This window comes from Desmodus rotundus, chromosome 5 (genome assembly GCF_022682495.2).
Source record: "Desmodus rotundus isolate HL8 chromosome 5, HLdesRot8A.1, whole genome shotgun sequence".
Lineage (NCBI taxonomy): Eukaryota > Metazoa > Chordata > Mammalia > Chiroptera > Phyllostomidae > Desmodus > Desmodus rotundus.
This window is the reverse complement of record NC_071391.1, coordinates 128111575-128136072: the sequence shown is the minus strand read 5'-3', so window position 1 is coordinate 128136072 and position 24498 is coordinate 128111575. Positions and strand designations below refer to the sequence as shown.

The 24498-nt window shown below is 37.0% G+C and overlaps 1 protein-coding gene across 26 annotated transcripts in view; it reads left to right on the top strand.

Moving 5' to 3' along the window:
* Nucleotides 1-24498, top strand: part of NRXN1 (neurexin 1) — a 1071808-nt gene that overhangs the window by 762078 nt on the left and 285232 nt on the right. For all 26 annotated transcript variants that reach the window (XM_024552822.4, XM_024552821.4, XM_045189458.3 and 23 more), the window contains one exon: nt 7584-7765. In XM_024552822.4, coding sequence (XP_024408590.1) covers nt 7584-7765 — 182 coding nt within the window. The remainder of the gene's footprint in view (nt 1-7583; nt 7766-24498) is intronic.

The window sequence follows — 24498 nt, the reverse complement described above, 5'->3', positions numbered from 1 at the left end:
ATAAAGATTTGTCTTCTGCTTCTCTGTTCAGTGAATTTGAAGCCTCAGCATGAGCTGAAGGCTTGGATGGCTTTTGAGGCATGATGCCTACAATAAGGCTTTGCAAAAGCCTCACACCTTTTAAAGATTCAGACTCGACTCTGAAAATGTCAGGGTATAAATGAATCATTTCTGCTAAGTGTCATTACAGAAGCTTTGAATCTCCCCACACCACACAGTCTGTGTACTATTTGTGGTATTCCTGAATAAATGTCTAGGGTATGGACAAGGTCGGTCAGCCATTATTCCACTTACATTCTAAAGAATTACAGCAGTTAGTAAAGCAGTTGTTTTTTTTTTTAAAAAAAAAATGACAGTTTTTCCCATGTAGCATGTTCTTTCTGCAAATTTCAAAATGTCAAATATCAAAATGAAAAATACACACGAGCCATTTGTGTTACCAATCTTTCCAAGATCACAAGAATATAGAATTTTTATTATAAAACATAAAGGCTAACCCGAGCCTGTGTGTGTGGCTTAGTTGGTTGTGTATCGTCCCACAAACCAAAAAGTCACTGTTCCGATTCTGGCCAGGGTGCCTGCCTGGGTTGCTGGTTCTGTCCTCAGTCAGGGCACATATGGAAGGCAGCCTAGTGATGTTTCTCTCTCGCATCGATGTCTCTCTCTCTCTCTCTCTCTCCCTCTCCTTTCTCCTCTCTCTAAAATAAAAATAAAATAAAATAAGCACGTAGAGTAGAAAAATATAAAATATTTATTAGAAAAAAGATTTTTATTAGAGAAAAGTTTTGGGGCAATAGGCAAAGGGAAAATTCTTACTTTCTCACTGAAGTGCATAATTACTACTGAAATTATTTTTGAGAGAAATGATTCCTGACCTGGTAGGGATCATGATAGCTTTTTGCTGTTCTATGTTCCTGATAGTTTTATTTTAATTAAAATTTCTTATTGAATAAGCACACACCATTTCTTCCTTTAAAATGGTATTTTGGCTGGGATAGAGCTGAGTCTCGTACTGACTGGCTTAGTGAGAAGATGTCTCTGCTTTCACCCTCCCAGGTTTACTGTGGAGTCTGAGCGGTTCGGCCTCCTTTGATCCCATGGAAGGTTTAGGAGACATTTATTGCTAATGCCCGGGAGACCTTGGGGACCCTGAGAGTCTAACAATATTCTGGTTTTCATGGGGTCCAAGAATTTTTATGCAAGACCTGGAACTGAGTTCCTGATTCACGTTCGATAGAACAGCACCCACGCACGACTCTTTGCAGTGTCGCTCTGAGGAAGTTCCCATGTGCAAAAGCAGGGTGTTTCCAGTTCTGACCTTTCCTGTTTTTTTCGGTTTGCATTTAGTTTTATACGTAGTCAATAAACTTTAAAAAAAATTTTAATACGTTTTCTTAATTTCTAAGTGTTTAGGGCCCCGATGGAACATGCAACTTGTCGTGTATGAAAAACCTCCCAGTGTTCCTTCTGTCTTGAATGTTATTGTGAATTACCGTGATAGGGCTCTCATTATTTGGGAATTACCTAAACTCTTCTGGGATTTCTTTTCTTTGGTCTGATTCAGCCTATAGGGTCAGTTTCTAAGCCATTTCCGTGGCATGCCACGTTTGTTGCCCCGTTTGTTTTATTAAGGACCTACCTGCTCTGTCTTGTAAAGTTGATGAGTGAAAAAACCTATCTCATTTTCCAGTCCCTTTAGCTGGAATACTTGTATCCATTCTAACAAGCCTGCATCTTCCATTGAGAGTCTGAAATTATGATATCATGTAGTCTTTATTTTCATTTTCCTCTTCCAGTATTTCTCCACGCTTAGAAGCACAGTAATATTGAGTGCTATCTCTTACTTTTTAATCTTGGTAATTGTTTTTACTTTTTGTAATTAGAGTTGATTACACATTATAGATGGGAATGCCTATTACTCTGATTTCATTCATCTTTCCTCTTAAAATCCCAACTTTCCTGAGTTTTTAAGGCTATGTGAAAGATTAAAATTAGTGTGCTATTTTAATTTTAAACTACTGTGCTAAGTTCCGTGAAATAATTCTTTGTTGTCTCACAAAAATTTACAGAAACAGAGGACAATTAACTGTAGTAAGTTGTTTTCATTCACATAGGTTTAAGATTTATTCATTTATTATTTTTTTTAAGTTTCACCAGTTTAGAAATTTTACTATAGTCTAAAACTTATTTTTTATACAAGGTGGGCTTCTCATTATCTTCACTTTTATGAACTTTACTCAGGAGAATGCTTCCATATAGGTAGAAGCTGTTCAGAAATTTAAATTTAACAGTAGCCTCTTGACATGATTGTAGAAAGATAAAAGTTCCCCTAATATATAATTGTTTTAATTTCCATCTGACTGCCTAGCAAACTTTTACTGGAAAAAGTGTTATATCCCTGTTACATTTAATAGAACCATAATGGCCTAAATGTTTCATGTTGGTTACAGAATGACATTTGAAGAATTATAGGCTTTCAGAAAAGAACCTTTTATTCATATATTTATGTTATGAGTTAGAAGCTAATCTATTCAGAAGTTAATTACACCATTGTTCATGTAGCAAGGATCCAGAGCAACCAATAATCAAGCATACCTATACATGCTTATTGTTTTCTTTCTCAGAAAGGTTCAATCCTTTGGGGGGAATATATTAGGTTTTTCAGGAACAAGTGAAGCTGAAATGTGCACATTTTGGAAGGAGATGGTTGACAAGAAAGAAGTAGGGAAGAGTCCTTTGTATAAATACATGTTAAATAAAGCCTAAAAATATTTCTTATTATAACATTGCAGGCCATCCGACGTTAGACAGAAGCCCACGTGCAATTTTTACAAACATGTTTTGCAATGTAAAGTGTGTTGATGCTGCTGAATTTGCATCTGATGGAGCCAGCTTTGATAGGCAATTGGAGTGAAGAATACAGATTGGCACTACTTAAATGTGGAGATTGCTAAAAACCTCTTTAAGTTTGAGTCGTTCGTACATTGGGTGATGTGATGGATGTCAAGGTTAATTTGCAATAAATCCATTAGTAGTCATGGCACTGATGTTCTAGTGCTTGCCATATTGAAACATGCATGAGTAACAGCAGCAACAGGTTCCTCCATGTTGATAAAATGCTTGTAGCTGACTAAGATGTACTGTTGCTGCATGTTGAATTCACTTAGATAATAAAATAAAACATGTTTATATAAAATAAAATTTAACAACTAAAGCTACATTGAAGTTCATTTTGTATAGACTTACTCTTTTATCTAAAGGTCATGGTGATTTTTTTTTTGCACTTGGGCTGTGATTTTTCCCATCCTAGATGCTTTATGGTGATGAACTAATGTATTTTCCTCATGAGCTTGCATTTGATTCAATTTAGTATTCTTTCCATTGTCAGCTATTAGTGAATGTAAAAACAGTATAATGGGTTTATGTGGAAAAAAGTGCTAATCCAAGGATTGAAGTACTGAAAAGACTAATGAAAACTGGGGTGTAGGAAAGTTGTTTCTTAAAAGGCACTTGGTTTGAACACAACTTTAAAATGAATTAAACTTTTCTAAAGTCACTTATACTAAAACAAAACAACAATGTTACAATATGAGTTATTTTATGTTTTCACCACCCGCATACATACAAACATACCATCTATTTTCTCTAAAATGTATTGGGTACTTAATACACTCCAGAAATGAGACTAAATGTTACTGTGCACTATGTTAATTAATCCTGATAGCAGCTCTGTAAGGTAATATTGTTATTGTCCCTATTTTTTTCAGATAGGAAACATAAGACTTAGAGACAATACATAGCTTGGTCATGTAGCTAGCAAATGATACAGCTGGAATTTGAACCCAGTTCTGCCTGAACCCAAAGTGTACATTCTCAATGTCTTAGTTATTATGCTTCAGTAAGTACATCATGTCCTTGTTTCAGAAAGAAGAAATTTAAAGGAAGTAGATTTGGAAATTTTAGACATCTGAGCCACTCTATTTTATTGTTGGCATATTCTCATATTCTCAAGGTTACCAAAAGAGTATATGGCAATTTTCTATCTTGATGGAAGGAAGGCTTTAAGAGCATAGTGATTTTGTAGAGTTTGATGCAAAAAGAAAAAGTAAAGAAAGCCAAGATGGTTATGTAGGTCTATAGAAGAGAACCCTGCCGGAGCTGGACAGCTAAGCCCTTTGCTTATCATGGGATTGTGCCAATGAGTACAATCCAGCGTGTTATGGTGCATACACAGGGAAAAGGAAGAGGAATTGTTTTTCAGATACATCTGGAGAAAATGGGCACTAGAGATAATTGCATTGTCTAGCAAACAGTAGTAAACTACATTTGCTTTGTTTTGGTGAAACCTAAGAATTGGAAAGTCATTGTAAGGAAGATGGAGTGAGCAAACATGCACACTAGTTGCTAAGTCATAACACTTACTGGAAGGGTTGAAATATGGGGTGAAATCAAATCTTGAGTAATAATATTTATATTGTAACATTTATCTTGCTGAAAATGTAGACCTTTAAATTATTTTCCTCAAGTCCTGTGACTGAGCAACTGGAAACTTTCATAGTTCCATGAGTTTGGGAAGTGTACCCTAAACTAAATGTTAATCTACACATATTAAATGTTCTGTCATTTCACATTTACATGTCATTTTCTCCTTTTTGGAAAACAGTACGAAGTGAAAGGACAGTATATGATCATGAGGTACAAATGTCACTTTATGGATATGAGACATTAGAATATGATAACAGTTGGCCTTGAGAAATTCAGACTGACATATCCAATTAACTTTTTCTGACAGTCTTGTTATGATAACAGAAACATTTCAGTAATTAAAAAAATATATAGGAGTCAGAGCCCAGTTACTAGGTTTCCTACCAGCTGTGCCACATACCAAGTTCGCAACATGAGATAACAAGTCAGTCCTTATGACTGACTTTCCTCAATTATAATGTGGGAGTAATGCTTGCCCTACTTTCCATGCAGAAGCAGAGAAGTGAAAATTGTTGTGAAAGTGATTTTTAACTTTAAAAAGCACCACGTAATGTAAGATACTTGTTGCTTTACCACACTCCTTTTTTGCGTGATTCTAAAAAACATCTGAATTCTTAAATACATTTCATATTGTCAAGTAGCATCTCTAGTTTTGAATATTTTTCTTAGTTCATATGAAATACATAGCCATTAGAGAACAAAGTTAATTGAAATGAAGAAAGTAAAATTAAGTACCAGCATTCAGAGGCCTCCACCACATCTTAATCTTAAAGAAATCTACACGTTTGTATGTTCTTGTCCTATATTTATCAATGTAGGCTTCCCTGAAATACTTAATACCAAATCATCTGTCAAAACTGCCAAGCAGAACAATATTTATCAAATAGTGCTTGCTTATTAATAGCCTGATGAATAAGCTTCTGATGATGCCAAATAATAATGCTTCTGGAAGGCTCTGGCATTCCTGATTCACAAGTCTGTATGTTTTTAATTTCCTTCCTCCCTCCCTTCCTTCCTTCCTTCCTTCCGTCCTTCCTCCTTCCCTCCCTCCCTCCCTCCCTCTCGTTTTGCTTGCACACTGACTAGTGCCTTTGAAATGTAACTTACCTATTCTAACCTGAGAAGGCTAAACTTCTTTTATTCATTAGTATCCAAAAAATTTAATAGAGACGTGCTTATCCCTTCTACCTTTGCAAATTCACAAATTCCTGTTTTATTCACCCCGATATGTCTTCGGGGTGAAATATCATCCTGATATTCTTGTGAGTCAGGTCTATGTACCAGGACCTTTTAAACCAATCAGGCACAACAGGCATGTTGAGAGGGCTTTGAAGTTTCTCATGGGCCTCTGAAAATGTCTCAGACAGAATACAGAGAAAAGTTGGCTCCAAAATACAAAAAAAAATTGGAAAAATTGATATTACCAGCTATTTAATTCGATGTACATGAATGTGATATTGTCATCTTCATACAATTGGTAAATTCGGTCATCATGTAAATTTGATGGGCAGATATCTGGAAAACATATTGTTGAATGAGAGGAGACCCCCCCCAAAGCCAAAAATTATCATCTGGAGGGCAGGCCCTTTGTAAAACAGGCTTCCCCTGCTAGCTGAGTGAGCATTCTAGGAACCCATCCGTATCAGTGTGTGAGCTGGCATTGCTGTGAGAAGCTGTGTTCAGCTTCAGTGAATTTTTCTGAAGCCCCTTCCAACACGTTTGCCCATTTCATGATGGGTGATTTATGAGCTCACCTGCTTACACTGTACTAAGTGTTCAGCAGTTTTTGCCCCCAAACAGCATGACCCCTGTGCCCCACCCTCCCTATTCAATGGCCCTGAGAGACTTTATTTGTTTCCCCAATGAAAAAAGTCCTTAAAGGGAAACATTTTGCCGATGTGAAAGAGGTAAAATGAAAAATGGCAGAAGCACTGAAAGGCATCAAAATCAACAAGCTCAAAAACTGTTTTGAACACTGGAAAAAATGTCTTGTAAGGTGTATTTCATCAAATGGAGAGTACTTTAAAGATGACTGCAGTTTAAGCATGTAAGAATAAACACACAAATTTCGGTTTGGGTGTGGTGTCCCCTCGTGCATACAACTTTTACATAGAAGCCTTACTCTTGGTAGAAGGTGTATTTTTATAAACACATCTGTCCAGTGGAATAGAGAGAGAGAGAGAGAGATCTCCGCATGTCTCTTCCAAGTATTCTGGCTGAAAGAAGTCATGTTATTACGTTCAGTGAGATAGATTCAAGGGGAGCGATGCTATAAGACTTTGATGCATTGGATGCTTAGTAAACCTCTTTGAAAACAAAGTTCTTTTTAAAGCAAGATGGATAATTTACTGTCATCACCACTGTAAAGTAAGATTTGAACACTCACCATATGTGGCTATGACGTTATTCTCAGTGCTGTAAGATAGTATTCACACTGGAGGAAAAGAATGTATCTTTTCATGATGCTGGCTACTTTGACAGTTACTAGATGTTGCTTGTTAAGTAAGACTTGACTCCTATGAATGGGATCTATTATCGTTATTTTCTTGACATGACCACTGGGGCTTGTGGCTGTTCATCCGTTAGTTATCATCTGTCATATGTGAATAGACCCGCTCCCCACAGAAGTTGATTCGCGGCATATTTGCTTCACTGAGTTGTGTGACCCTGTCACATCTGCATGCAGCCCTTGTTTCAAAAACGAGTTGATATATATTTCTGCTCCTTTGGAAGGATCCAAAGTCAATGTTTCCTACTAAACTATTTTGTTAAAAATGGGCAGAAAGAAAAAAAGCCCCATCACATGCGGTACTTGTCCAACTCCACTGGAAAAGCAGCAATCTCCCTTTTGTTCGAAACACCTGCTGGTAGATTTAATGAATGTACTAAAAACTGAGCTGCCTTGATATTTCTTTAAAATTAAAAAATTTCTCTTTCTTTAGAAAGTTTTATTGAAATCTGTTGCTTATTTGCTTTGCCCTTTTAAAAATTTGGCTGGACTATAAATTAAATACTTTACTGATATGTAAAGATAACCACCAAGGGGAAGTGTGCACATCACACATTTGGACTAATCGGTTTTGTTTTTTGTTTTCCAGCTGGGACAACATATATCTTTAGCAAAGGTGGTGGACAAATCACGTATAAGTGGCCTCCTAATGACCGGCCAAGTACGCGAGCAGACAGACTGGCCATAGGGTTTAGCACTGTTCAGAAAGAAGCTGTGTTGGTACGAGTGGACAGCTCTTCTGGCCTGGGGGACTACCTAGAGCTGCATATAGTAAGTACTTTTAAAATAAGGTTCAGACTTTTCTTTCACTGTTAGCATTTTGTAAGTAACTTATAATTTAATCTTCTGGAAGTTTGTCCCCAACAGCAACCAGTACTTTGGTACAGAAAATACAAATGTGCTCTGGAGATAACTAGACTTTATACCTACCACTGTTGTTAAAAGTGTTCCTTATAATAGACAATATGGTGGTTTTGCTTTTAAGTGTGGATTCCTCTCAGTTCTCTGTTCACAAAGATTTATTTTTGGTGTGTTTTCAGCAACTTTAGGGATACCTGACAAATTAATAAAATAAGTTATTGCCTTGTAGATACTATGTCTTCGGGGTGAAAGCAGGGGTTGTAATCCTGGTGACATCAAAAGAGCTGGATGCAGTGTCCTTATTTCTTTTCTAATCTGGAAAGGGAGTTGCCTGAAGTTCCATGCAATGGGTGGGAGAAAAGGAAACTGTACAGACATTTGGGGATATGAAAGGAAATGGCAAAAACATTGTTTCCATGTCATCTTACAGTCATTTTGATACATAAATATCAAGAAAATACAATGGACTCTTGACATTTACTTCCTGGGACCATTCCTTTTTCTCCAAACTCTAAGCCTCCCACAAGAATTTAGTCAGCACATAGTCCATGGCAAATAGAAGTTAGTAAATGAAAAACTTTCTTCACCTTTTAAAGCTGCCATAACTCGCTATAGCTTGGGAGCTCTTTCCCATATCTCTGTATTCCAAAGGCTACCGATTTGTATGTTGCAATTCTTTATCTTCTCATTTCCTTACAATATTTGCAAAGAAGAACATGCAGACTTTCATTGTTTAGAGATGTTAATATTTTACTGATATGTCAAAGTAAGTACCATAGGAAAGTATAACATTGAAAAACTGTAGAAAGGTTCTTATCATTATAGTACTTGGTCTAAAGTCTATCTTCTGGAAGGTTCCAGAAGCATGTAAATCTCTCCGTCCCCCTTTATCTGACACAGTTTATCCCTTTTCCCTCATGTGACCCTGTGAGTTTATTTTCTTTTGTTCTTATGTATCCCTATAAACTCTCCCTTTACCAGTACCTGTGCCTCAAAGGACATTTGATTAGGTCAACATGTCCTCTCTCCTGTTAGAAAGTGACCTTCAGGCACTCATCCTAAAATAATTAGGAAATTCTCGAACACAAAAATACATTATCACAGACATTTGCAGGGCCTTGATTTTCAAAATTGTATTTATTTATTTTCTTTAATTTTTTATTTATTAATTACAGATGACATGCAATTTTAATTAGTTTCCGATATATAGCATAGTAATTAGACACCATATATAGTTATTACAATATTATTGACTATGTTCCCTATGCTGTATTTTACATCCCTGTGACTATTCTGTAACTGCCAATTTGTGCTTAACCCTTCACCTTTTTCACCCAGTCCTCCTACTCCCCTCCCACCTAGCAACCATCATCAGTTTGTTCCCTGTATCTATGAGTTAGTTTATTTTCTTAATTTTATTTTTCCATTACACTTACAGAATTTCAAATAAGCTGAGTAGGGGGTTTATTTGACCACAAACTGAATCCATTGCTAATCTTGGGGAAAAAAACAAAACCACTTTAGCACAACCATTATTGAACTGTTGTGAATTTATCATTGTAAATTTTCATATCAAAATTCAGTTGTCAAAATGGGAACCCCATGAAAGTAATTTCAGATGCCTTTCAGCAAATATCTAACAATAAAAACTGAAAGCATCTGGATTTTTATGGCATCATAAATAAATGATCAGTTGAGATAAACTTAACTAGTGCAGTAAGGAATCCTGCTGTTTAGAGTAATCTCAACTTTCTAAATTTATTTGCTTCATTCTGATTTAAGAGCATTGCTACTTCAAAAATAAATAAATAAAAATGAAAACAAGAGCTTTTCCTCTTGAAATTACTTATTGATCCATAACCAATTACATATTTACCCTGAAGAAAGGTTCTACAATAATCGCTCTCAAATTGTAAGTGCCACGTTTACTCAAGCCATTATTGTTTGTTTTATGGTCAAAGAGTTTTGGTATACAAGAATGTGTTTCTCTTCCAAATCTGATCAGATGTGGGTTTAGAGTCCTTTTCTACGTGAAGGATTAACTGTCTAGGTGTTCATACCAGCCCAGTACCTTCCACGGCTCCTTTGTTGGGCATGCATTTCTGACAGCTGGCCTGTGAGGGCCTCTGTCTTTCTGAACCCTTCCTCTCTTGGTCTGGCCTAGCCATGCACTTTGAACTCAGTATTTGGCTCTATGCACCCTCCCTCTTGGATTTGCTGTCTTCAGATTCTCCCTTCATCTGAAAGTCTCTCCTTGCCTGGGAAGTGGAAAATGGGCATAAGTTCCTTGGACTTACCAAACATCATTGTTGATCAGTCCTATTCCCTCCTGTATCAACTAGTAGGACCCAGTTAAATCTGCCCAACTAAAACTTTCTCTCATTGCCCGTAAGTGGTAATTAGCCTATAGTGACTCAGCTCATTGCTTATAGGGGGACAAGTAACTTATTTCCACGTTTTCAACATACTGTCAAAATTAACACCAGGCTGATGTTTTTTCTTTTTACTACTGAAATTTATGGCTCCCTCTCACAATATTGGATATGTAGAGTAGGAACTGAAATAGCTCTTAAGTATTTAAAAAGGAAAGCAAGGCACAAAGGAGGGAGAGAAAGGGAGAGATTGAGGAAGGGAGGATGAAAGAGGGAAAGGAATGGAAAATGAAGGCTGTGGAGTCCAAAGCTGATGCTTGCCTGTGACAGAAGCAGAAGTACTCTTAATAATGATGATGCTCACTTAGATTTGGGAATATTCTGAGGCTATTTTATATGATTATTTAGATACCTTTGAATCTATCGTGATTTTCTACAAATCAGTTTTGCTTTTTCCAAGATTAGGGTTTAAAAAAAAAAGATTTGTAGAAGTATAGATTACTGTTGTTTGAGTTTGTGTTATGAATATAACTGACTAAAAAATTGAATTGATTGATATTACAGATGATATGACTTATCTATAAAAGTTAGAAATTTATTTATTAAGTACCAGGAAATTTTCTGTAAACCTTCAAGGTCAGCCAAATATAAACCATGTACTGATCTTATTGAAAATATATATTTCCATCATTAATTGAGTTGCCCAATAAGCTACAAAGTTGATAGAACAGATTGAAGGTGCTTCAGTCTGGCCAAAACATATAATGCCATTTCAGTTGGATACTTTCAAAATCTGACTGGCTTCTAATGTCAATGAAGATGTGAATATTTGACATTGTTTATCATCCTATTTGATTCAGAGTGATGTTTAATTTTACTGGAAAATATAATCATATTTCAATTTTGATTATCTGTACTCTTAAAATACATTAACTTAGAACAAAATAGTTTTCGACTCAGGTTGCCTAGATTTTATAGATGTCTTTTTGTTATATTAATATTGCAACTGTTATCCTCAGAGTCTTATAACATTACTACTGAAATTTGTAAGGTTATAGAATGGGATTAAGGGAAGATAAAGACATGAAGTGAGGAATGATTAGTTACTGGAGTGCCTAGAATACAAGTGCTCAATAAATGTTTTCTGAAATAATAAATGAAATAATTATATATTCAAAATATGGCTTAGGCTCAGTATAGACTCTCAACTTTTCAATAGTCAAAGTAAAGTCATAGATGAAGTTTAATTTCTATTTAACCCTAAAAGTCAGCTGAGTTCTTGTTTACAACATAGAAAAAAAATAGCAGCAGCCATATTGTTTAAAAGTTACACATATTTTATTCTTGTTGTTTTCTGAATATTTACCTAAGAAATAATTATGGTAGTTGGTTATTTAAAGAAAGTGTATGGTGAATAATTTTTGGATGAATGATTAACTTGCCTCAGTAATCACCTTATTTTTTGTAACTCACTCATAATCATAAATTGTTCTCTACTCATTTCAAATCTGTCCATTATTTTCAAATAGAAGTAACGTTTCTGGTGACATTGGACATAATTTATAATAATGAGGATTAATAAGAAAAATAATATAATATACAAATGTGTTTTTTCATTATTCATTTCAGTACATGCTAGAAGGCTGTCTAGAAATATTTTCTGAGCAGTTAATATGGCCCAGGTCCATGTTACATCTTGTGGATACAAAAATAAGACAGCTCACTACTTAGTACTTATTTCAACAAATATTTGTTGGGTGAATGAATGAACAAGACAGATGGGATCCTGGTCACCAGGTAGCTTAGATTATTTATAGTAAACATACTTTGTCCAAAAATGACTAGTTTTTCTTGATTATCCCTCCATTGTGGTTTATCTCCATTTCTTTCTCTTGAAGTTTCAACTTTTCTTATCTGCATAGTATTTGCAAGAACAGGGATAAATAATAGGTTTTTATGATAAAGAATATAAATAGATTTGTAAACTATAAAGTGCTATGTACATTTAATTAGTAATGTTGAGGATTATTTAATCAAGACTGAAATAATTTCTTAGAATCAGTAAAACATTAAGTTCATTTTAGAAAAATATTTTCTGAGATATATCTAGGAAGTTTACCAATATTGTCACTCTGGAGGGAACATCTCGGTATATCAGTCTGGTAATGTCCATTGGAGGTTGCTTAACCCCTCTCTGACGTGCAGAAGAAAGCCACTGCAAATATGCGCTCACTCACTGCCGTGTGAATATTAACACGCGCGTTGGTTCTGACCAGAGGAAATGTGTTCAGGGTGGAGGAGAGTATGAGTAAAGAGTGTTTTCTGAAATTCTTTCATCTTGGGAGCATGAAAGAGCATTGCAAATTTGATTAGTGAATTGTTGTACGTCTTTGCCTTAAGTATTTCTTCTTTGTACTTTGTTGAGCTGGAAGCCCTGTTTTTACAACAAGCTCTTAATTGATTTTGATTTAGAAATACACCTTTTGATCAGCAGGTTTAACATAGGCTGGAAGCATTGTATTTACAGTAAATATTCCGTGTCCCAAAATAACATCAATATTGGTGACACGTCAAATATTTCTCATCTCTCTCTGCCTGTCTGAAATTTACACTACCTTACCTCTGTATTACCATTAATTTTTTTAAAAAACATCTTTTTAAAGTCAGTAATTATATATGGGTACATACCTATATCAGCAAGATAAAATCCAATTATTCCCTCATAGGCTTTTCTTGAAGTTAAATTAGTTCCAAAGAAATATTATTTCTAACCAACAGATTTATATCATTTTAGAGATACACTTTGCCATATAATCTTTAAATCTAATCCTATAAGTCATATACAATAGATTTTTTCCCATTTTTGTGTTCTTGATTCTTACATGAATTAGAGAACATGTGGTTTATTTGACTACAATTTTAAAAAGAAGAATAAAATAATTTCACCATGTTTTTTTTCTTAATTCTTGTCCAAGTTTTTAACTTATGAAGGCAGCAAGTTATCTCTGGAGAAAATGAGAGAAGTGATGGTCACATTTTTATTGGCTCAAGTGCTATTCAGATACCTTAATACAGTTTCTATTTGGGAGAGGGGCGAGTTCCAGTGAATCAGTAAAAAACTCCTCCATTGCCTTTGGAAGTTAATTAATTTCTCATTTTCTAAGTCACCTTTGTTGCATCAGTAACTCCCTAAATTTGGTTTTTAGATTTCAAGTATTTCCTCCTCTGATATTCTGTTGCTGTGCAATTGAATTAAAGAATCAAAACAACTCTCTCTACCTGTACCTTCTCGGTTCCTGTACTTATCACTGAGGCACTTTTCTTCCTGTCTCTATTCTGAATACTTTTCCAATCCATTTTACATACTTATGTCAGGTTGATTTGCCAAAATGCTTCTCTGATTCTGTTAGTCCTCTGTTAAAACACATTGATGCTTCCCAGTTATGTGCAGGTAAAGGCACATTCTATGCCTAACATTTCATGTCCTCAACATTCCAATTTTAACTTCCCTTTTCAGGTCCATTTTCTCACATTACTATACTTTCCACTCCAGTGAAATTTATTAATTCCTTTTTTAAAATGAACTTCTTGTCATTTCTCTATTTTAAATTCTACCCAGGAGGTTTTTTTCTCATTCTCTTTCACTATCTAGGTTCTGCTCAGTCATCAATTTCTCTATTTAAACATTAGGTGTTTTCAGTGTTGGCCCTAAAATCCTAGAGCCTCTTGACAAAAAAGTTGAGGACTCAGGAATCTTTTGGGAAAAGCTGTTGAAGCAATGACCAGGGCATTATCTAGGTAGAGAAAAACCTTAGATTCTGCTCTGATTTATGATCACTACTCTTCTTGATCCATTGCTTTGTGGTGGACCCCAAGCTATTTTGCAGAATAGCTTCTCATCAATTCTAAGTTATCCAGAGTTGGGTTGCAGTAGCAAATCATCTTTTCCATGCTACCAAAACAACCTTGTTGAATCATTTCTAGTGACTGATTATACCACCATTTCTTCTGTAGCCTCTGTTAGGTAGCCGAGGTGGCTAAGAAAGGACCAGGAGCCAAAAAGGTCCAATTGAGGGCTTTTATTCAAGGCAAGACACTACAATCAGGTGGGCTGAGTCCAAGCAGACTGCAGAAGCAAGGGAAAGGGTAGAACGGTTTTTAAGGGTGTGTAGCAGACCCCTTGGGGAGGTCACCCTGCTGATATGCCCAAGGTATCCTGGGTATAGGTGTTTGTAAGACAAAGTCCTCTGATCAGGGATGGCTGATTCAGGGACAGAAAGTTCTGGAGATTTATGGGCCTTGTCTCTGGGAAAAAGTCAAGAGAGAGGGGAGGGTCAGTGAGGATTCAACCAGTTTCCAGCAGGATGCCAGTGGCTGTATCTCAGTTGCTTCTGATAATAGGGAATCTCATGGTCAGGTATTTAGCTGATGATGCAGACCTTCTTTGTTCCAGCACAGGTGGTGGCTTAGGTCATCCATGTCCCAGTACGTTCTAACAGCTTCTATTTTTCAAAAGCCTACCTTCAAGCAATACTTCCTTTGGTCCATTCAGCACATGATTATTGATCATCTATAATGCAATTTATACTGTATTAGTTTTCTTTCTGTGGAATACATTTTACCATAATTTAGCAGCTTCAAACAGCAAATATTTGTAATCTTATGTAGGTTCAGTAGTGCAGAAGCAGCTGAGCTACGTTGTTAAGAGATTCCCAGAAGATGTGGATAAGATCGCCAATGCTCAGAACATACCTGGTGTGTTCATTCTTATTATCTAGTCAGAGTCTACAGGTCTTAGGAAGAAATTATAATCAACAATGGAAGCATATGTACACAAGTTATTAAAGATGCTGGCTTTGCAGAAGTCTAAACACAATATAGGTTGATGGAAAAAGTAACGAAGACATTGCTTGAAGATTACAAACTAGTTTGAAGAATGCATACTAAGATGGAGTCATTTGTACACTGATCAGGAAAACTTTTATTGCACAAAACACACTGAAAGCCATAAGCAAAATGCATGAGAGTAATAGTTTAAAAAAATGCAAACAGCAGAGCAAATATGTTGGCCAAAGGTTAGGAAACAGATGAAGGTGACTCTGTGGCATTGGAGTCCTACTAAAGCTTATGTTGGGCCACTCCTGACTTAGGCAGTTCATTTCAACAAAGGACACAGATGACCAGGGTGAATATACAAGAAGACACTCAAGTTAACAGCAGGCATACATAATCCACATTTTAAATCAACAGCAAAGAACTCAAGATAATTTTCATTGGGCCTGAAAAAAATTCTTTGGCAGAAAGCAAACATTTTCAGAGGTACGATGTGCAACTCCTGCTGTCTTCAGAAGCTTACTTTAGGAGTGTGGGAGAGGAACACACTTTCCTCCACCCTCAAGATTCTTCTGTCTGGTCTAATAATCAAATAGATATGAGACCTATTAGCAAAAGAAAGTAACCAAATTTAATACATACATATGTATGGGAACCCCACATCCATGGGAGACTCATACACCCCACATGCATGAGAGGTTCACAGGTAGAAAGGGGGTTGTAGACACGTAAGACATTCTGAGCTAGGGATAAGGTGAGGCTCCTTGGGGGCTGCAAAGGGTTATTGCAAGATGATGAAAAAGAGCAGATGGTTAGTAAATGGAAGTTTGTCCTGCCTTATAGATAGGTCAAAAGAGGTTATCTCTGATAATCTCCCATTTTGAACAAGGCTCCTAATGCAAACTCTTCCAGGTAGTCAAGGGGTGGGGGGAGGGTAAAAGTTTCTCTTGAGCCCTGAGCTGAAGTTGCCTTTAGCTCAAAACAATCTCAATACCACAGAGGCTCATCTTGGGGTGACTCATTCTGGAGCCCCACAGGAGGTAGTATGCTGTACCTGGGGATTCTTAGGTCAACAAGACAGAGGCCTCTGCCCTCCAGCTGATTAGCTGGATGAGCTGTTTAGCCTCTCTGCCTACACAGCATAGCCCTGGAAGAAAACACTGTAGTGAGGCTTCTGAGGAGACATTTTATTGATGGCTTCTTCCTATCAAGAAAAACACTTCCTCCTGAACCTAGCTCTTAGAGTTTTCCTGCCCAATGAAGAGTGGAAATACAAGATTGACAGACCAAAAAAGGTTTTGGTAAATGATCAGTGTTTAATTAATTATTAGGGCTTTTTGGTATGTGAAAATAAGTTAATATTCCTAAAATTCTACTCTGAATTTTAGGTAGCAAATGAAGACTGCTCACTCCCAAATACATATCTCTAGTCCTGACTTCCCCTCTGATCATACCAGCATTTCCAAGGGCTTACCTAGCATCTCTCTCTGAAAGTCTCATGGGTACCTCAAATTCACCACATTGAAATCTGATTTCTTAACACCATTTATTGAAGAGACTGTCTTTACCCCATTGTATATTCTTGGCTCCTTTTTCATAAATCAATTGACTATATATGGATGGATTTTCTTATGGCCTGTCTATTCTATTCCATTGATCCAAATGTCTGTTTTTACCATGCTGTTTTGATTACTATAACTTTATAGTATAGTTTGAAACCAGGGCCCATGATACCTCCAGCTTTGTTCTTTTTTCGTAAGGTTGTTTTACTACTTGGAATTTTTATGGTTCCATGCTCATTTTAGAATTTTTTGTTTTAGTTCTGTAAAAAAATTACTATTGGAATCTTGATAAGGATTGCATTGAATTTGTAGATTGCTTTAGGCAGTATGGGAATTTTAATAATATTGATTATTCTAATACATGAGAACAGAATACCTTTTCATTTGGAGGGGTTATTTTTCTCTTTCTTCTAATACATAAATTTATTCCTAGCTATTTTATTTTTTGATGCATTTGTAATTAAGATTATTTTCTTAATTTCTCTCCCTGATAGTCTGTTATTACTGTATAGAAATGCAATAGATTACTGTATATTGATTTTGTGTCCTGCAACTCTACTGAATTCATTTATTAACTCCAACAGTGTTTTGGGCTCTGTGTGTGTGTATGTGTGTGTGTAATCATGTTATCTGCAGATAGTAGTAGCATTTTACTTCTTCCTTTCCAATTTGGATGCATTTTATTTCTTTTTTCTTCCTGATTAGTCTGGCTAGCACTTCTAATACTATGTTGAATAAAAGTGATGAGTGGCATCCTTGTCTTGTTCCTGATATTAAAGGAAAAGTATGAAGTTAGCTATGGGTTTGCTATATATGGCTTTCAATATGTTGAGGTGCATTCCCTCTATATCTACTTGGTTGAGAGGGTTTTTTAAAAAATTACAAATGGATGTTGAACTTTGTCAAATGCTTTTCCTGCATCTGTTGAGGTGATTATATGATTTTTACTTTTTATTTTGTTAATGTTGTGTATCATGTTGATTGATTTGCAGATGTCAAATTACTCTTGCATCTCTCAGATAAATCCCACTTGATCATGTTGTATGATCCTTTTGACGTGCTGTTGAACTCAGTTTGCTAATATTCAGTGAGGATATTTCACATCTTGAGTATCAGGGATATTGGCCTGTAATTTTCTTTTTTTGTTACGCCTTTGGTTTTGGTATTAGGATAATCCAGGCCTCATAAAATGTTTGCAAGTGTCCCCTGATTTTCTTTCTTTCTTTTTTTTTTTTTTTGGAAGAGTTTGAAAAGATGGAATTTACCAGCAAAGAAATATGGTGCTGGATTTTTTTTATTGAAGGTTTTTTGATCTATCTTCATAAAAGTATTTGGTCTATTTAGATTTCAATTTCTTCATTATTCAGTCTTGGAAGATTATATATATCTAAGAATTTATCTATTTCTTTAGGTTGGTTCATAGTAATCCTTTCTATTTCTGTAACATCAATTGTAACTTCTTTCATTTCTGATTTTATTTATTTGATTCCTCTCTCTTTTTTTTCTGGGTGAGTTTAGCTGAAAGTGGGATGGATTAGTTTTATATGTATCTGTTAAGTTTATCTGCCTGTCATTTAAGGCTGATGTTTTCTTATTGATATTCTGTCTGAATGAGCTATTCATTGATGTTAACAGGTTATTCAAGCCTGTGATGTGAAGGTAAACCTTTAGTTACAATTGCAAAAGCTGAGGCTCTAGACAAATGTGTGAGCTCCTTTCTGGGAGATGCTGGTATGCTCTGGAGAGCCCAGGAAGAGCACAAAGATGGCATCTCCCAGCCTAGGCTTCCTGAGAGCACCTTTGTGGCCTCTAGATGTGTGGTAAACCTGAACCTGTTCCAAGGCAAGTGAATAGGCCTGTTTTCACAGGAAGACTGAGGGTGTGTTTTAGCTGCTGTCTGTGAAGTTCTCTGGGGATGGCAGCCCACCAACAACTGCCTCTTCAATTGTTTCAGACCCGTGTAAGCCAGAAATGCAGTCCCTCTGGCCGCCAGTACCAAGTACGTAAGAGGTGTACCTGTGTGGGCTGCATGCGCCCATCTGGCATTGGTAAGCCATGGATGCAGCATGGTGGAGGGTGTGCCCATTGGCACTAGTAAGTTACAAGGAGAGTGCAGAAGTGGTGTCCTCCAGTGCCAGTGCCAGCAAGGTAGAGGGAGAAGGCAAACACAGCCCCTGCCAGTGCCTCTGAGGAAATAAATGTCCTTCTCTTATGGTCTAGACACTTTTCAAGCTGATGCTTCTGTGCTGGATCCCTGGGCAAGTAGGTCTGCATGTGAGCCTTTTAAGAGCAGAATCTCCATTCAAGCTCTAGCCCCTGTGATTCTGTGGGATATAAGTCCTGGTGTTTTTCACAGCCAAATATTCTGGGGCTCATCTCTCCGGTGCAGGTTTCAAGGGTTACTGTGCCTGATACCAGGTGCAAACCCCTTGCCCCTCCCGCTTGTAGGTCACGGTGTCCCAGGCATGGGTTTTGACGAGTTTGTGTCTCTGCCTCCCCCACTTATCTCCATTTGGCCTTTGTGGTGCAGGAGGGCCTGTTCGTTTGGTCTTAAGGTTGTTTCCAGAGGAGACTGTTCCACGTGTAGCTGTAGATCCATTGTGCTCACAGGAGGAGGTGCGTTCAGGGGGTGCCTCCACCACCATCCTGAACCGCATCCTCTAAGTTTACTGTTTCACGTATGTTTTCCATACTAAGTTTTTGATAGCCAATTGTATTTTACACTGACAGTACATCTCAATTAAGAATCTCCATTTCCATCAGAAACACTGCGTATTTCATAAAATTTCCAGTTCAAATAAATTTACATGGCTGAATTATTGTGAACATAGCTTGCGAGTTTTCAGGAACTGAATTGTCAATTTTAAATTTATACCTAACTCAATTACAATTAAATAAACTTGCAAATTCAGTTCCTCAGTTCCATTAGCCACATTTCAAGTGCTCGACATACAGCTAGTGGCTACTGTATCACACAGCAGCTTTAAAATGCATCTGCTTTCCTTGTGTCCATTACTATTGGCTTAGTTTAATGGACTCTTCTTGAACTGCAAAACATGGGCTTATTTTCCAGGTTCATCTTCAGCTACTCTCAATTTTAATGTGCACAATTCTGCCTTTAATATATGCATGTAACTACCCCCCATCCCCTCTCCACCAGGCATTGTCAAGGCACTGGGAATACAGGGTTAAGTGAGGCCTGGCTTTGGCCTCCAGTAGCTTAGATTTTAATGGCTACGTTTCATTGTGCTAACACATTAGTCACAGAATGTAGACATAGGCTGGTATTTTAAACCTTCATGCTATAGAAGCACAGCTAGTAAGCAAAGGCAAGATTTGAATTCAGACTTCTAAGTCCATGTGTTTAACCTCTCAGCCTTATGTGTGTGGTACAGGCAAGAATTCAGGGACCAGTTCCTCATTACATTATACCCGACAACTCGGCTTTTGGTCTGCTTACTACTGTTTTACAGAGCCAAACAACCCCAGTTTTTAGCATACCACACATCACGTGAATTACTGAGTATTCCAAATACCAGTTACATAAACTATTTTCTCTAGTTAAATAAACACATAGAAAGTTACCTGTTTGACTAGTTGCCTGAAATATTTTGTAGTTAGCTAGCTTTTGCAATTAGTTTGATTTGTTAATTTGGGGCATACCTAATTTTAAAGGCAGAGACCACAATTTTCAAAAAAATATATTTGTGCCATTAATGAAATGCCTGTCAGCAAAAATAGAACTTCAAAGTGCCTTTGTCCAGGTTTGCTTCTCCCTTTGAAATATTCGCACTTCCTCCCACTCCTATCTGCCCTCTTCTCCTTTCCAGTCCGGGATATTTTTATTTATTTTCAAAGTCTGGACCATATATTTTATAAATTTATAAATTGAAGCCTTCCTTGATCCCCTAGGGCAAAACTAATCATGTCCTTCTTGGTTCTATTATAGCACTTTGTTCTTAATTCTATTATATACTTAGCGTGGTCATAGTTATTTCATTATGTGCCCTTCTACCTCATTAAATTGTGAACTCTTCAAGGTCAGTGACCATGGATTATGTATCTTTATACCCTTGTGTTTTCAGACACTAGCACGGTTATTATTTTAATACATAATAAATGTTTATTGATGAAGGAATGCATGTGTGAGTACATTGAGCCTTTGTTTTTGGCTGTGACTTCCCTTCGCCTCCTGCTGGTAATTTTCCACTGCAGCGCTGCGGTCACAGGAGAAGTGCTCTCTGTGGAGCACAGCATGAGGCGGACTCCCGAAGGGTAACGGTGAAAGCGTGTGACACTCTCCTGAGACTCCTCATTTCCAACCTCGGAAGGCTCCCACACTCAAGCAGAGGCCTGTCATGAAATGGACTTGTTATCCATGTGGTGTTTTCTCTGGGAAAGAAGGCTTCTCTCGCATTAGACCGTAGACCAGCTCCACTTTCTGGTTCAGGCATTCCGAGCAGGAGGTCATTTTTCTTAGATCTAGTCTAAGTCTTCTTCTTAGCTGTGCATGGTCTCTATTATTTTGGATACTTACATGACAATATCTATGGCATATTTTCCTTCTGCTGACCTGATGAGAAGAAATGAATCCAACTGGAGAATGCAAAGGGAAAGTGACCCTCCCATGGTAATCAGTTCTAATTGGATGAGGGTTTTGGCCTGTAATCAACCTAAACTACCCTGGCGATTGGACTGCCCTTTATTTCCCTCCTGCACCTGACTCTTACTCCTGCAACTCTGACATGCGCTCCAGTGGTGGAGGTGACATCGGATCTCCATTTATTAAAAGTTTTTTAAAAAATGATTTTAATTAATGTGTATTAAACCCTTGAAATTACCAACAGTTAATTATCATAATTAGTTAATCTCCCCCTCTGAAATTAGGCTTACTCTATTCATTTCCTTAGTAAAAAGAACAATAACTAAATAATACTATTTAGTATGTATTGAGTGCTTGCTATGGACCACATCCTAACCTAAACACTTTGCATAAAAATTTTATTTTATTTAGTATTCACCACCCATTGAGCTAGGAACTATTATCTCAATTGTACAGATGAGAAAACTGCACTTAGAAATAATTAACACAAATCACATAGACAGGAAGTAACTGTACCTGGATTTGAACCAGTTCTATCAGACTTCAAAGCTGTATTTATTTATTTATTTACTTACTTACTTACTTATTTATTTTTGTGCAAAGGAAAATTTCAGGCTAGCCCAACTACTTTTCCAAATCATCATACAATCCAAAGTACCAATCCTAAATCAGTGAGTCTTTACTGTGTGTGGTCTGTGAGCTTCCTTGAGCATGGGCGCAAGCTGAACTCCGTGTATCTCAACACGAACGTACTAAATAACGATAGGGTGCCATGGCATAGAACATGCTGTTTTGCATTAAAATTCCTTTAATGGGTGAAATTATAAGTATCTTTGCTACTTTTTAAGTTGTGCTTAAGTGTAGGGCTAAACTAACACTGATGCATGCAACATTATCAGCCGTGTGTGGATGTGAATATAAAAATAACCTGCAATACTATGACAACTGGCTGGAGCAGCAGCTTTCAGGTTTTCCCCAGGTTTTAAAAGCTTCCGCATAAAGCTGAGACAGCTTGACCTACTTTTTTCTTTTCCTTTTTTTTTTTTTTTTAAAGCCAAAAGGCAGGGTATAGTCTCTGTGTATCTCGGCATGTAAATGAAGGGGGAGAAAGGGAATTTGTCTACTGCTTGTATCGCTTGCTGATTGGACACCTTCCTGTCAGAAGTGTTCAAAGGAAAAGTATGTCATACTGTTCATTATTGTTAATTAGCAGTAAAAACAGGGCTTTGGGGCTTCATATCCCACAGGACATCAGCAGAGAAATGGGGTTGAAATTTTAGCAGTTGTATGTGGAGTAAGGTCAGACAGCTTGCCATACAGATGTTTGAACTGAGTTCATTTCATATTTAAAAGACAAGCATTGCATTGCCTTGGCTGGGTGGCTCAGTTGTTTGGAGCATTGCTCTGTGCACCAGAAGGTTGCAGGTTTGATACCTGGTCAGGGCATATACCTAGATTGTGGGTTTGATCCCTGGTTGGGGCGTGTACAGGAGGCAGCTGATCAGTGTTTCCCTCTCACATTGATGTTTCTCTGTGTCTCTCCTCCCTTCCCCCTTCCTCTCTCTCTAAAATCAATAAAACATCCTCAGATGAGGTTAAAAAAGTACAGGCATTGCATAGGAATTTCACATGGTAGAACGGAAAGGCTTTAAATTCTAGCCCCACTCCCAATGCATAATACAAGACAGGGGTTGGTTGGCCCTTTGTAACTGGCTACTGTAGAAGGTGTTTGACAGATGAAAAGGATGGAGGTGATTTGGGGGATTTGAAATTGCAATATAGATAGTATTCATTATTATGTAACATACTGTAACCATCATCTTTATTATTACCAGCTTTTCACTGAACTTCCCTCTCATTTGACTGCATTTCTAATATTTATTTACTGGCTTTTGGGGGGGATCCTTCTGTGGAGACATAAACCAGATTTAATAGATTAGTGATGCATAGAACTGGGTCCACAAGGCCAGTAATGTTTTACAACAGGCTGTGCAGAGTGAGCTGAGTTTTATTCATTGACCTAAGTCTCCATTTACTTCCCCCCCAAAAATCCTTAATAAATTTTCTTTTTTTAGATCTTATAAGTAGTTATTGAAAAATTTAAGTACAATGATGAGAATAAAAAGTCAAACCTACCTCTGATATACCAACCTTTTTATTGTGGTATCTAAAATTTTGATCTTTAATTGTGTAGCATACACATATATATTTATTTTCTTATATGTGAATGTGCAGATAGCAATGTGTATATATGCTTATACACCTAAATGTTCTTCAAAAAGACAAAATGTTTTCATATGACACATACTATTCTGCCACTTGATTATTCTTATTGAGTCTATTTTGGACATTTTTCTACTAGAGGATAAAATCACATATTTACCTTGTATTATCCTATTGCATATATAAGCTACACTGTATCAAACCATTCCCTTATTATGGCTATTGTTTCAGAATTTTTACCACGACAAACAAATAAAAAACCTTAATCTTACAAAAATATTCTTTTACATGTATGAGAGTATCTTTTAGGAAGAAAACTTCCTATAAGCAGAACCAGTATATTTATTGCGAGTTAGCCTTTCAGAACATGGTGCTGTCGCACCCCCACCAGCCAGCATATAAAAATGTCACAAACTGGGCGTGTTATTGTAAAGGCAAACTGGCCTCGTTATGTGTTCAGACACTGAGCCCCCAAAAGAAAGGGTTTTTCTTGCTGGCCTATTTAATTTCAGCGCATTTACATTTAACAATTACGCTGGTTTAGAGGTGATACTAACCCCCCTTTAGCTTCTGTCACAATTTATCTTACATTCTGACAGCGTCTGCAGAAAAGCAGTGGGCTGAGGAAGATGGCTAACAAGTACACGGCACTTCTTAGGAAAGTGGCGGCCACGGTTTTCTAGGAGGAGCCAGGCAGGCAAGAGGTTAATATCCTAGTGGAGGCGGCGCTCGGCTCAGAGCCTGCCTTGTGTTCTTCACCTTCCACACGTTCCATAATTCTTCATTTTGCCCCGAGTCACTTCTTATTTTGATCATGCAGCCTCCAGGACTGGGACAACAGCAGTCGAACGTGACAGGCTTCTGAATGTACTATTAGGGTCAAAATTATTGTGCTTAATCTTAATGTAACAAACAGAGTAAACACAGACGTGGTCCTCTCTTGAGCTTTTGATAAGGCATAGATGTCTTATCTCTTGATAGCCCATTTAAATGACACCCTTCTCAAGCTCACAGAGGGGATTACATCAAGGGACTAACTCATATGCTATG